This window comes from Eubalaena glacialis, chromosome 14 (genome assembly GCF_028564815.1).
Source record: "Eubalaena glacialis isolate mEubGla1 chromosome 14, mEubGla1.1.hap2.+ XY, whole genome shotgun sequence".
NCBI classification, from domain to species: Eukaryota; Metazoa; Chordata; class Mammalia; order Artiodactyla; family Balaenidae; genus Eubalaena; species Eubalaena glacialis.
Genome location: NC_083729.1, coordinates 46,295,353 through 46,307,924, shown reverse-complemented (window position 1 = coordinate 46,307,924; position 12,572 = coordinate 46,295,353). Strand labels below are relative to the sequence as shown.

Genomic DNA, 12,572 nt, shown 5'->3' with positions numbered 1-12,572 from the left:
GTCCGCCTTGGCCAGGCACGATGATAACCACTTGCATGAGTTGTCTCGTAACAGGAGGTCCTGATAAGGAATGTGGTGCTGTCACCAAAAACTAACTGGGAGAATCTGGGAGGGGCCAAAAGGAGGGAGGAGACGCCAGCCAATAATATATCCTACCAACCACCCAGAATCCTTCTCGCTGGAACCCATCTTGTCTGAGAGATGCGCATGCCACCAGGAAGGACCCTGAGTCAGACCAATTATGGGCCAAGCAAGATGATTGGCCAGAGACAACTGGGAAACTAACACCATTACCATAAAACCTGAGACTGTGAGCCACGTGGCAGAGCAGTTCTCCTGGGTTCCCTTACCCTGCTGCTCTCTGCCCGGATGCCCCTTGCCAATAAAGTCTCTTGCTTTGTCAGCACGTGTGTCTCCTCAGGCAATTCATTTCCCAGTATTAGACCAGGGCCCACTCTTGGACCCTGAAAGGGATTCCCCTTCCTGCAACATTAGGAAAACTAAGTACAAAGAATATTTTTAAGAAGGAGAGAGACGTCAACTTCCAAATGCTCCTGAGACCCAAATAAAAGATGAACTGAAGAATACTTTGGAGACCTTTGCAAGATCAGATTCAGTGACATGGTGGGGGGTAGAATCCGGATTAGAATGGTTTTAGGAGTGAGGGGGAAGTGAAGAAATGAAGACAGCAAGAACAGATCAATCTCTTGAGCTGTCTGACTGTGGAGGAGAGGAGAGACACAGCAGCTTTACACAACTTTAAGGTCCTGTTTTTGGCATGCCAAGCCTGCCTCTGCTCTGAATTCAATGCCTTCCAGTATTTACAAGCGCCTTGCCTCAGAAGAACAATAGTCGAGGAGGATTGCTTTAAGGACACACGGTCTAGGATGTTTTCTGTTCCCGATATGTTAAAATCTACTCCTACATGGAGCCAAATGAGAAGGGAGTTGGCCAGACTCGCCTGTATTTTCACCCCTCACCCTGACCTCTCTCTCCACCTCCCCCAAAATGCTCATAAGCAAATTGAATTGTTGGGGTGATGCCATTAGCTGACAAAGGGCTACTAGATAGTTTAGAGCCAAATTGTGACCCGCCCAGAGCAGAGGCCATTATTTCAGACATTTTTTAAAGCCTAGTTCCTGGCTCTATTTTATGTCTCCACCCTTGTTTTTTATCCTTTTTTACTTGTAAATGTACGCTCTCTTGTTACAGTTTTACATAGCCTTACAAATCACTTCAAGTCATGTTGGGAACAAAGTGAGGTTTAAACATATAAAGCTGTGAGGATTGTTTTGCTTTTTTCTTTTTCTCCTTGATGCTGTTTCCTTGATTTTTATGAAGGAAATTATTGGGCAGAGATATGGAGATTTATTTATAGAGTTTTGTTTTACAACCGACTTTGCTAGATAACCTTTTCCATTACAGCGAGACACGCATCGTTCTGAGGTCACAAAAACATGTATCTACAGGGCAGCCGTCTCCGTGGCCGCCGTCCTGACCCGGGCCTTGAACAACCGGACAGAGAACTCTCAGCCGCCACCCCCAGGCAAGGGCAGCTTCGGGCTGGATGCTCTGCTGAGCGCGGGGTGGTCGCTGCGGGCACCCACCCGGCTGCAGCCTCCAGCAGGCGTGGTGCTGATGGAGCGCCGCGGGCAGCGCTTTGCTGCGGCTGCTGGAGGAGCGGGGGCCTCGGCTCTCCCAGGCCCGCCAGCCGAGAGGTGCCTGCACTGACTTTAAAGACGAACTCACAAAGCGTCTCCCTGACAGTCACTGTGAAATAATTTGTGCGGAATTGAATCAAAAGAATAGTTCGAAGGTAGAATGGAGAGGCAGCTAATGACCCAAGTACCACTGATCAAGCAGGAGATATGATAGGTGGAAAATCAGAAAAATTAAATGTTAATGGAAGACTGTTGGGCTGCGTTTTAAAGGGATCGTCTGTGACAGAGCTTACTGCACTTACATGTTAACCCTGAAGATGGGGGCTTTCAGAATACCTTTAAATATCTAACAGGAAATAAAAATAGTGAAACTTTTTTATGGCGATGTCTCAGGGAAATGGCTTATCTTTTTGAACTTCCCAGGGTTTAAAAAAAAAATTATTTTTACATTCTCGTTTTCCCCTAGGAGGGTGTTTTATCTTTAAATGTAAGCATGTGACTCAGTTCATAGGGAGGTTCATGATAGGAGGTAAGAAGGCCATTTCAGCTCATAAGCGGTGTCACCCTGATAACAAATTTAAATAGTATATGCTTGTAGGATGACTTAAAACTGTTGTATTTGTCATTAAAAAAAATCTAATTTATTAACAGCTGGATTAATTTTAGACAAATAAAAGGACATCATCTGTATATCCAAGTTACCTATCTAGTGGGAGGTGACAAAGTGAAAGAGGGAAGGATTAGAGGCTAAAAGGGAGAAGAAAGAAAAGGATTTAATGGAAGAAGTTGACAGATGTAATGATTCCCCCTCTTCTAAGGTAAAATTCTACATAATTTTAATATTGCATTTTAAAATTGCTTGATTTCTCTGAAGTGATTAATAAAATGATTAAAGAATGTGTAGTACTAGAATCAGAATGCAGTTTAATTAATTACATCTCCCTCTTTTGAATTGAAAGCTACTTATATAGTAAACGGCTGTCATATTTAGTTTTCCAAATGACTTGCAGATGAGGCCATTCAAACTAGGCATGTAAATCTAAACTCACCAGAGTGGTATGTTTACATTTGAATAGAATTAAAAGTCTGAGGTCTCAGAAGTTATAACTATGAAGCTAAAGCCAGAAGATGGGTCCTGCTGTGGAAGAAACCAGACTCCCTGACACTGGGTCTAGAAAGTACTATTTGATCTGGCAGTCATCCAGATGAGGACTTATGTTTGGGAGCCTCTTCTAATCACACACCATTTCCTGCTATAGCTAAACTTACATCAAAGAAAGAAAGAAACTAGCTAGCAGCTTCCTATAGAATCCTATGAGGCATCATTACATTGGTGGAGATGCCAGTGGTCTTCAGTGGTCTAGGAAATTGATATTAAAAGCTTTCTCTGAAATGATCAAGTTCAGGGGAACAAATGCATACTAACCAAATTCATAGGAGATCAATTTATAAAAATACAATACCATGTATTCATTTATATTGGGTGCTCTATTTGTCAAATATATCATCCATCTATACAAGAATTTTCCAATTGGGGAAGCACGCTAATGAGACAGAATTACAATAGATTGTTCTTTCTCCAGTTTAGGCATAGTTTGGCCTAGAAAATATATAATGATAAAACCTTCTTCCCTAGAAAACACTGAAATGGTGGTATCGATCACCTTTAAAAAACTCTACACCACCCACCATTTTTCACTTACCACATCACTGCCTCACACAGGTTAATGAGGCTGTGGTTTTCTTTACAGTTGCTTTGTTCCTGTCCTGAGGATACTCTCTGATTATATTGAAACATATTCCAGTACGTCCTTGTTTTCAGGGCAGAGACAAGGAAAAACTTATCACTTATTATATCATGTATACAAACCCCATCTTAAGGCAGTTTGCTTTGAAAGAGGTGATTTTACTTGTTTCAATTTTAGAAGGCAACATTTCTGATGTTTTCCCCTAGATTTAGGAAAGGTAAAGGAAGTGAAGGCTGTTCTACCCAGTGGCTACTGGAGTAGTAGGTGACTGCAAGAATGCCCCCTTGCCACAGAGAGAATTAGCCAGAATGGGAATGTGCTAAAGGATCATAATGTTCTCCATGGCGATCAAGCAATAATAATCTCATGGCAACATATAGCTGATGCTCTAATTAGGGAATGTTCCCATTACTGTGGTTGCTACCCTCAAACCTAGAGACTTAAACAATATTTATCCTGCTTACAAGTCTACAACATGGACAGAGCTTAGCGGGGAGAACTCACTCCTGCCATGCACGCTGTAGAGGGTGGCTCGAAGGCTGAGGACAGGAATAACTGGACGGCTCAGTCACTCAGAGGTGTGGCAGGTGATCCTGGGAAAACGCAGTCACCTGGGGTTGCGAACAGCTGAGGCTCCTCAGACAACTCTCTCCATGCCTATGTGGCCTTTCCAGCATGGTGGCTTCAGGGTAGCTAGACTTCTTACATGTCTGTCAGCTCAAGGGTCCAAAGTCACATGGTCCAAGAGAACGAGCCAGCCAGGCAGAAGAGGACTGTCTATTCTAACCTAGTCTAGGAAGACTCTCAGGGTCAGGTCTACTGCATTCTATCTGTTAAAAGCCAGTCACTAAAACTGGTCCCTATTCAGGGGGATGGGAATTAGACCCCACTTTTAGTGAGAGGAGTGTCAAAGAATTTGTGGACTTGTTTTAAAATCACCACAATATACAGTTGAAAAATTATAGAATATACCATTTATTTATTTACACATTCATTCAACAAATACTTATTGACTGTTACCATACACTAAATAAGCATTGCTTTTTAACCTTTTAAAAAAGATTTTAGATATTCTAGCTCAAGACATCTCCCATTTGGACACGATTTTATGTATTGAGAAGGTTTTTGTTTTATTTTAGGCCCATCATATAAAAGTACTCAAATCAGCATAAAATATCAGATGATGACAAGTCGTCCATTTGGAGAGGAGTATAATCTGAATAGCACAAATGGGTTTTTATTAGAACTCATTAAAAGCCTGAGATAATGGAAGTATAAATCCTCATTTGATACACATATTCTGGAAAAGGTAGTTGTTGAACAAATTTGTGTAAAAGCAAATCATCTTTCCTACCAGCTTTATACTTTTAGTGACTGACATATAAGAAAAGTTTTCCTTTACTTCCAAAATATTTCCAGTTGCCAGTATGTGAAAGGACTGATCGGATAGACAAAAGGTTATCAGACACCTCCAAATCACTAAATCCAAAGCATCATATATTTTTTTCCCTCAAAATATTTTTACTTGGCATTTCTCCTCTCCACCTAGGCTTCTAGGACACCACCTTTTGTCTTTCTCCTACGTCTCCAGGGGTTCCTTCTCAGTGGGAGTTCCTCTTACTGTGTTCAGTCCTTACTTTGGTGATCTCTGGGTTTCTGCTCCTAATCCCTTCCTCTCTTAATCTCTATCTACTCTTTGAATGATTTCATCTAAACCTAGACTTAGCATGAAAGTTCCAGATTCATATAATCCACTGTCCACTGAATCTCCCCACTTGATTGTACCGTATCTACCTCCACCCACACCCTATACCCCCTTCCCACTCACACCTCCCTCATCCAATGTGCTCTTCCTCCTGCATTCTGAAATTTGACAGAATCTAGAGAGTCTCTGACGCTCAACATCCGTGCACAGTCCATCAACCATAATGTCCCACTGATTCTAAACATCTTTCATCTCTTTTGCATCCTCATTGCCCTTGATTTACATCAGGCTCTTGTCCGTTTGCCAGGAATATAGGTCAAGACTGGCTCTGAGGCCATTACTTAGCAAATACAATGAAAATATTTGAGACTTCTGCCTTCTATCCATAGTATTTGGCTCTGGATATCTCCTACTGATGGATCTCAGTGGGGGGTGTTGGTCAGGAATAGAAAATTATAAATCACAATGTTTGCATTTTATCTTCACAATAGTTGAAGTTTACCTTAAAATAGCCACAGAAGAAGATGAAGTGGCAAATGCAAACCACTGAGCACATAGTTATTAGATATCTATTCTGTAATCTGGGTTACAAAGACAAATATGGCATGGTCCCTGCCTCCAATGAACTCAGAATTTAGTGGGAAAAGCAAATGATTACAATTCAGCATGATAAATGCAATGATTAAGGAATGTGTGAGGTATTGTATGAGTAGAGGAGGGCGTTTTCATTGTCTTCATTGCGTAAGCCTGAAAGGCAGTGGAGAAGGGAGTGACACCCTGCCTAAGAAGGTAGAGTAGGGCTTACAGAAGATGTAAAAATGCTCTCTATCTTACCAAAATCTTAAGAAATGATAGCTCTGGATCCTGACATTGGGGATTTGGGGAATTCTGCCAGCTGTTTTCTCAAGTTACCTACTTGATTCCCAATCTCCACGTCTCTAAAATGAAAAGTTTGGTTTAAATAAGAGGTTGGCAATTTTTTTCTATAAAGGGCCAGATAATAAATATTTCAGGCTTTGTGGTCAGTATAGTCTGTCACAACTATTCAGCTCTGCTGTTGTAGTGCAAAAGCAGCCACAGGCAATACGTAAACAGATGGACCTGGCTGTATTACAATACAACTCTAATTACAAAAACAGGCAGTGGGCTGTATTTGGCCCTTGGGATGTAGTTTGCCAAAGCCTGGTCTAAATGATCTCCAAGATGCTTTCCAGATTTACCAATCCATTGATTTATGAAAAAGCAGTTCTCAAATACTTGATATACTTTATGTTGGTTTTTAGTTTACTCTTGTTGTGGCTGGTTAGCTCAGTAAATGAGAACATGGAATTTAAAATGATAAGATTTGGGGTTTGACTCACTCTGGGTCAGTTAGCTTCTCTGTTCCATGACCACAAACCACACCACAGACTTCAACAAATCCATGCTCCTGCTTGGAGCCAGGTAAAGCTGTGTGACTGGACAAATGTCATCTTTTCCTGCTTCTAACAATACAACCCCTGCACTTGCTCCCCTAATCATGCTGCAGCAGCATCCTCTTTACATATGTTCCAACATCACTGAGTTCATTTCAAAAGAGCAAAGTATGGCACTTCCCTGGTGGTGCAGTGGTTGAGAATCTGCCTGCCAATGCAGGGGACACGGGTTCGATCCCTGGTCCAGGAAGATCCCACATGCCGCGGAGCAACTAAGCCCGTGCGCCACAACTACTGAGCCTGTGCTCTAGAGCCCGCGAGCCACAACTACTGAGCCCATGCACCACAACTACTGAAGCCCACGCACCACAACTACTGAGCCCGCATGTCACAACTACTGAAGCCCGCATGCCTAGAGCCCATGCTCCACAACAAGAGAAGGCACTGCAATGAGAGACCCGCACACCACAACGAAGAGTAGCCCCTGCTCGCCACATCTAGAGAAAGCCCACGTGCAGCAACAAGGACCCAACGCAGCCAAAAAAAAAAAAAAGAGCAACTTATTTTTAAGAAAACCTGTCAATATGACAGGAGGCATTGGGGAATCTATAGGTACACAGAAATGTCTCATCACCTTTTAATAAGCCAAATTGGTTTTTATGGCTACTAAGCAAAAGAATGCTACAAAAGCACGCTGCTATGCTTCTAAGCTAAAGCAGAATCAGCAAACTATATGACTCGAATGCCAACAGTCCTCCCCGCTTTCTCTGTAGTAGACATTGTTAATCAATCCTAGCACTTTTCCCCACAGATCCTGCATCTGTTCTTATCATTCTTCCAAACACACTGAACCAGGAAGCCACACTAAGTTGACTGGCATTACTGTGCTAGATTAAAGCTATTGTCCTATTGCAACAAAAGTTACTATGCCTTATTTTTCCTATCACTTTCCATCCCTGCCACTGAGTTACTCTTACTTAAAAACATATACCTATAACATTGGATGCAGCAGCTATAAAATTCAACAGTACAAAAATGAAGATAATATAAATCTCATATGTAGATAGGAGCATAAATCAGTAAAAAACTTTTATAGAGAAAAACTTGGCACTGTTTATTAAAAGACTTAAAATGTGCATACTAGTTGGATACTTGGGGCTTCATTGTATTATTCTACTTTCAGGTGTGTTTGAAACCTTCTATAATAAAAAGTTTTAAAAGTATACCATGAAGATAAAAATATTAACGGTAGTTGATAAATGACATATTATTATATAAAAGTATAACCTAAATTAAGGGATAATACAGAACTGAAATAACTCAATGTTGCTTTATTGTAGAAAGTTTTGTGCCGATGATTACCTAGCACATAAAATTATAAAGCAAATTTCACTATTGAAACCATTTTACCAATTTCTTAATATGCATACTGAAGGATTTATATGTAAAAGCTTATAAATGCGTGAAATATTTCTGCAAAAATAAATGAAAACTACTAAAAGTAGCTGCCTTCCAGGAGGGAGAAGAATATCTGGAGGAAAGGCAAGGAGGAAGGCTTATTTTTCAATGAATATCCTATTGCTCCTTTTGAATTTTTGTACATCTAGCATGTATTGCCTAATTAGATAAATAAAATGTGATTCAACCTCACACTGGTCAGATTGGCCATCATCAAAAAATCTACAAACAATAAATGCTGGAGAAGGTGTGGAGAAAAGGGAACCCTCCTACAATGTTGGTGGAAATGTAAATTGGTACAACCATTATGGAGAATAGTATGGCGGTTCCTTAAAAAACTAAATATAGGAACCAAGATGGCGGAGTAGAAGGACATGCTCTCACTCCCTCTTGCGGGAACACCAGAATCACATCTAGCTGCTGTACAATCATTGACAGGAAGACACTGGAACGCACCAAAAAAGATACCCCACATCCAAAGACAAAGAAGAAGCCACAATGAGATGGTAGGAGGGGTGCAATCACAGTAAAATCAAATCCCATAACTGGTGGGTGGGAGACTCAAAGACTGGCGAACACTTATACCACAGAAGTCCACCCACTGGAGTGAAGGTTCTGAGCCCCACGTCAGGCTTCCCAACCTGGGGTCTGGCAACAGGAGGAGGAATTCCTAGAGAATCAGACTTTGAAGCCTAGTGGGAATTGATTGCAGGACTTCGACAGGACTGGGGGAAACAGAGACTCCACTCTTAGAGGGCACACACAAAGTAGTGTGCGCATCGGGACACAAGGGAAGGAGCAGTGACCCCAGGAGAGACTGAACCAGACCTACCGGCTAGTGTTGGAGGGTCTCCTGCAGAGGCGGGGGGCGGCTGTGGCTCACCATGGGGACAAGGACACTGGCAGCAGAAGTTCTGAGAAGTACTCCTTGGCGTGAGCCCTCCCAGAGTCTGTCATTAGCCCCACCAAAGAGCCCAGGTAGGCTCCAGTTTTGGGTTGCCTCAGGCCAAACAACCAACAGGGAGGGAACCCAGCCCCACCCATCAACAGTCAAGTGGATTAAAGTTTTACTGAGCTCTGTCCACCAGAGCAACACTCAGCTCTACCCACCACCAGTCCCTCCCATCAAGCTTCTTACATAGCCTCATCCACCAGAGGGCAGACAGCAGAAGCAAGAAGAACTACAATCCTGCAGCCTGTGGAACAAAAACCACATTCACAGAAAGACAAGATGAAAAGGCAGAGGGCTATATACCAGATGAAGGAACAAGATAGAACCCCAGAAAAACAACTAAATGAAGTGGAGATAGGCAACCTTCCAGAAAAAGTATTCAGAATAATGATAGTGAAGATGATCCAGGACCTCGGAAAAAGAATGGAGGCAAAGATGGAGAAGATGCAAGAAATGTTTAACAAAGACCTAGAAGAATTAAAGAACAAACAAACAGAGATGAACAATACAATAACTGAAATGAAAACTACACTAGAAGGAATCAATAGCAGAATAACTGAGGCAGACGAACGGATAAGTGACCTGGAAGACAGAATGGTAGAACTCACTGCTGCAGAACAGACTAAAGAAAAAAGAATGAAAAGAAATGAAGACAGCCTAAGAGACCTCTGGGACAACATTAAATGCAACAACATTCGCATTATAGGGGTCCCAGAAGGAGAAGAGAGAGAGAAAGGACCAGAGAAAATATTTGAAGAGATTATAGTCGAAAACTTCCCTAACGTGGGAAAGGAAATAGCCACCCAAGTCCAGGAAGCACAGCAAGTCCCATACAGGATAAACCCAAGGAGAAACATGCCAAGACACATAGTAATCAAGTTGGCAAAAATTAAAGACAAAGAAACATTATTGAAAGCAGCAAGGGAAAAACAAAAAAAAAAAAACATACAAGGGAACTCCCATAAGGTTAACAACTGATTTCTCAGCAGAAACTCTACAAGCCAGAAAGGAGTGGCATGATATACTTAAAGTGATGAAAGGGAAGAACCTACAACCAAAATTACTCTACCCAGCAAGGATCTCATTCAGATTCCATGGAGAAATCAAAACCTGTACAGACAAGCAAAAGCTAAGAGAATTCAGCACCACCAAACCAGCTCTACAACAAATGCTAAAGGAACTTCTCTAAGTGGGAAACACAAGAGAAGAAAAGGACCTACAAAAACAAACCCAAAACAATTAAGAAAATAGTCATAGGAACATACATATCGATAATTACCTTAAATGTGAATGGATTAAATGCTCCAACCAAAAGACACAGGCTCGCTAAATGGATACAAAAACAAGAACCATATATATGCTGTCTACAAGAGACCCACTTCAGACCTAGGGACACATACAGACTGAAAGTGAGGGGATGGAAAAAGATATTCCATGCAAATGGAAATCAAAACAAAGCTGGAGTAGCTATACTCATATCAGATAAAATAGACTTTAAAATAAAGAATGTTACAAGAGACAAGGAAGGACACTACATAATGATCAAGGGATCAATCCAAGAAGAAGATATAACAATTATGAATATATATGCACCCAACATAGGAGTACCTCAATACATAAGGCAACTGCTAACAGCTACAAAAGAGGAAATCGACAGTAACACAATAATAGTGGGGGACTTTAACACTTCACTTACACCAATGGACAGATCATCCAGACAGAAAATTTCTAAGGAAACAGAAGCTTTAAGTGACACAATAGACCAGATAGATTTAATTGATATTTATAGGACATTCCATCCAAAAACAGCAGATTACACTTTCTTCTCAAGTGCACACGGAACATTCTCCAGGATAGATCACATCTTGGGTCACGAATCAAGCCTCAGTAAATTTAAGAAAATTGAAATCATATCAAGCATCTTTTCTGACCACAACGCTATGAGATTAGAAATGAATTATAGGGAAAAAAAAACGTAAAAAACACAAACACATGGAAGCTAAACAATACATTACTAAATAACCAAGAGATCACTGAAGAAATCAAAGAGGAAATCAAAAAATAGCTAGAGACAAATGACAATGAAAACACGACGATCCAAAACCTATGGGATGCAGCAAAAGCAGTTCTAAGAGGGAAGTTTATAGCTATACAAGCCTACCTCAAGAAACAAGAAAAATCTCAAATAAACAATCTAACGTTACACCTAAAGGAACTAGAGAAAGAAGAACAAACAAAACCCAAAGTTAGCAGAAGGAAAGAAATCAGAAAGATCAGAGCAGAAATAAATGAAATAGAAACAAAACAATAGCAAAGATCAATAAAACTAAAAGCTGGTTCTTTGAGAAGATAAACAAAATTGATAAACAATTAGCCAGACTCATCAAGAAAAAGAGGGAGAGGACTCAATTCAATAAAATTAGAAATGAAAAAGGAGAAGTTACAACAGACACTGCAGAAATACAAAGCATCCTAAGAGACTACCACAAGCAACTCTATGCCAATAAAATGGACAACCTGTAAGAAATGGACAAATTCTTAGAAAGGTATAACCTTCCAAGACTGAACCAGGAAGATACAGAAACTATGAACAGACCAATCACAAGTAATGAAATTGAAACTGTGATTAAATATCTTCCAACAAACAGAAGTCCAGGACCAGATGGCTTCACAGGTGAATTCTATCATTTAGAGAAGAGCTAACACCCATCCTTCTCAAACTCTTCCAAAAAATTGCAGAGGAAGGAACACTCCCAAACTCATTCTATGAGACCACCATCACCCTGATACCAAAACCAAAGATACTACAAAAAAAGAAAACTACAGACCAATATCACTGATGAATATAGATGCAAAATCCTCTGCAAAATACTAGCAAACAGAATCCAACAACACATTAAAAGGATCATACACCATGATCAAGTGGGATTTATCCCAGTGATGCAAGGATTCTTCATTATACGCAAATCAATCAATGTGATACACCATATTAACAAATTGAAGAATAAAAACAATATGATCATCTCAATAGATGCAGAAAAAGCTTCTGACAAAATTCAACACCGATTTATGATAAAAACTCTCCAGAAACTGGGCATAGAGGGAACCTACCTCAACATAATAAAGCCCATATACGACAAACCCACAGCAAACATCATTCTCAATGGTGAAAAACTGAAAGCATTTCCTCTAAGATCAGGAACGAGACAAGGATGTCCACTCTCACTACCATTATTCAACATAGTTTTGGAAGTCCTAGCCATGGCAATCAGAGAAGAAAAAGAAAGAAAAGGAATACAAATTGGAAAAGAAGGAGTAAAACTGTTACTGTTTGCAGATGACATGATACTATACATAGAGAATCCTAAAAATGCCATCAGAAAACTACTAGAGCTAATCAATGAATTTGGTAAAGTTGCAGGATACAAAATTAATGCACAGAAATCTCTTGCATTCCTATACACTAATGTTGAAAAATCTGAAAGAGAAATTATGGAAACACTCCCATTTACCATTGCAACAAAAAGAATAAAATACCTAGGAATAAACCTACCTAGGGAGACAAAAGACCTGTATGCAGAAAACTATCAGACACTGATGAAAGAAATTAATGATACCAACAGATGGAGAGAT

The 12,572-nt window shown here is 40.4% G+C and overlaps 2 protein-coding genes across 2 annotated transcripts in view; one reads left to right on the top strand and one right to left on the bottom strand.

Moving 5' to 3' along the window:
• ACYP2 (acylphosphatase 2) overlaps positions 1-12,572 on the bottom strand; it is a 174,542-nt gene that overhangs the window by 12,555 nt on the left and 149,415 nt on the right. The window lies entirely within an intron of this gene.
• The window catches only part of TSPYL6 (TSPY like 6), a 42,004-nt gene that overhangs the window by 10,059 nt on the left and 19,373 nt on the right, over positions 1-12,572 (top strand). The window contains 1 exon segment of the mRNA XM_061168651.1: positions 1,426-1,718. Coding sequence (XP_061024634.1) covers positions 1,426-1,718 — 293 coding nt within the window.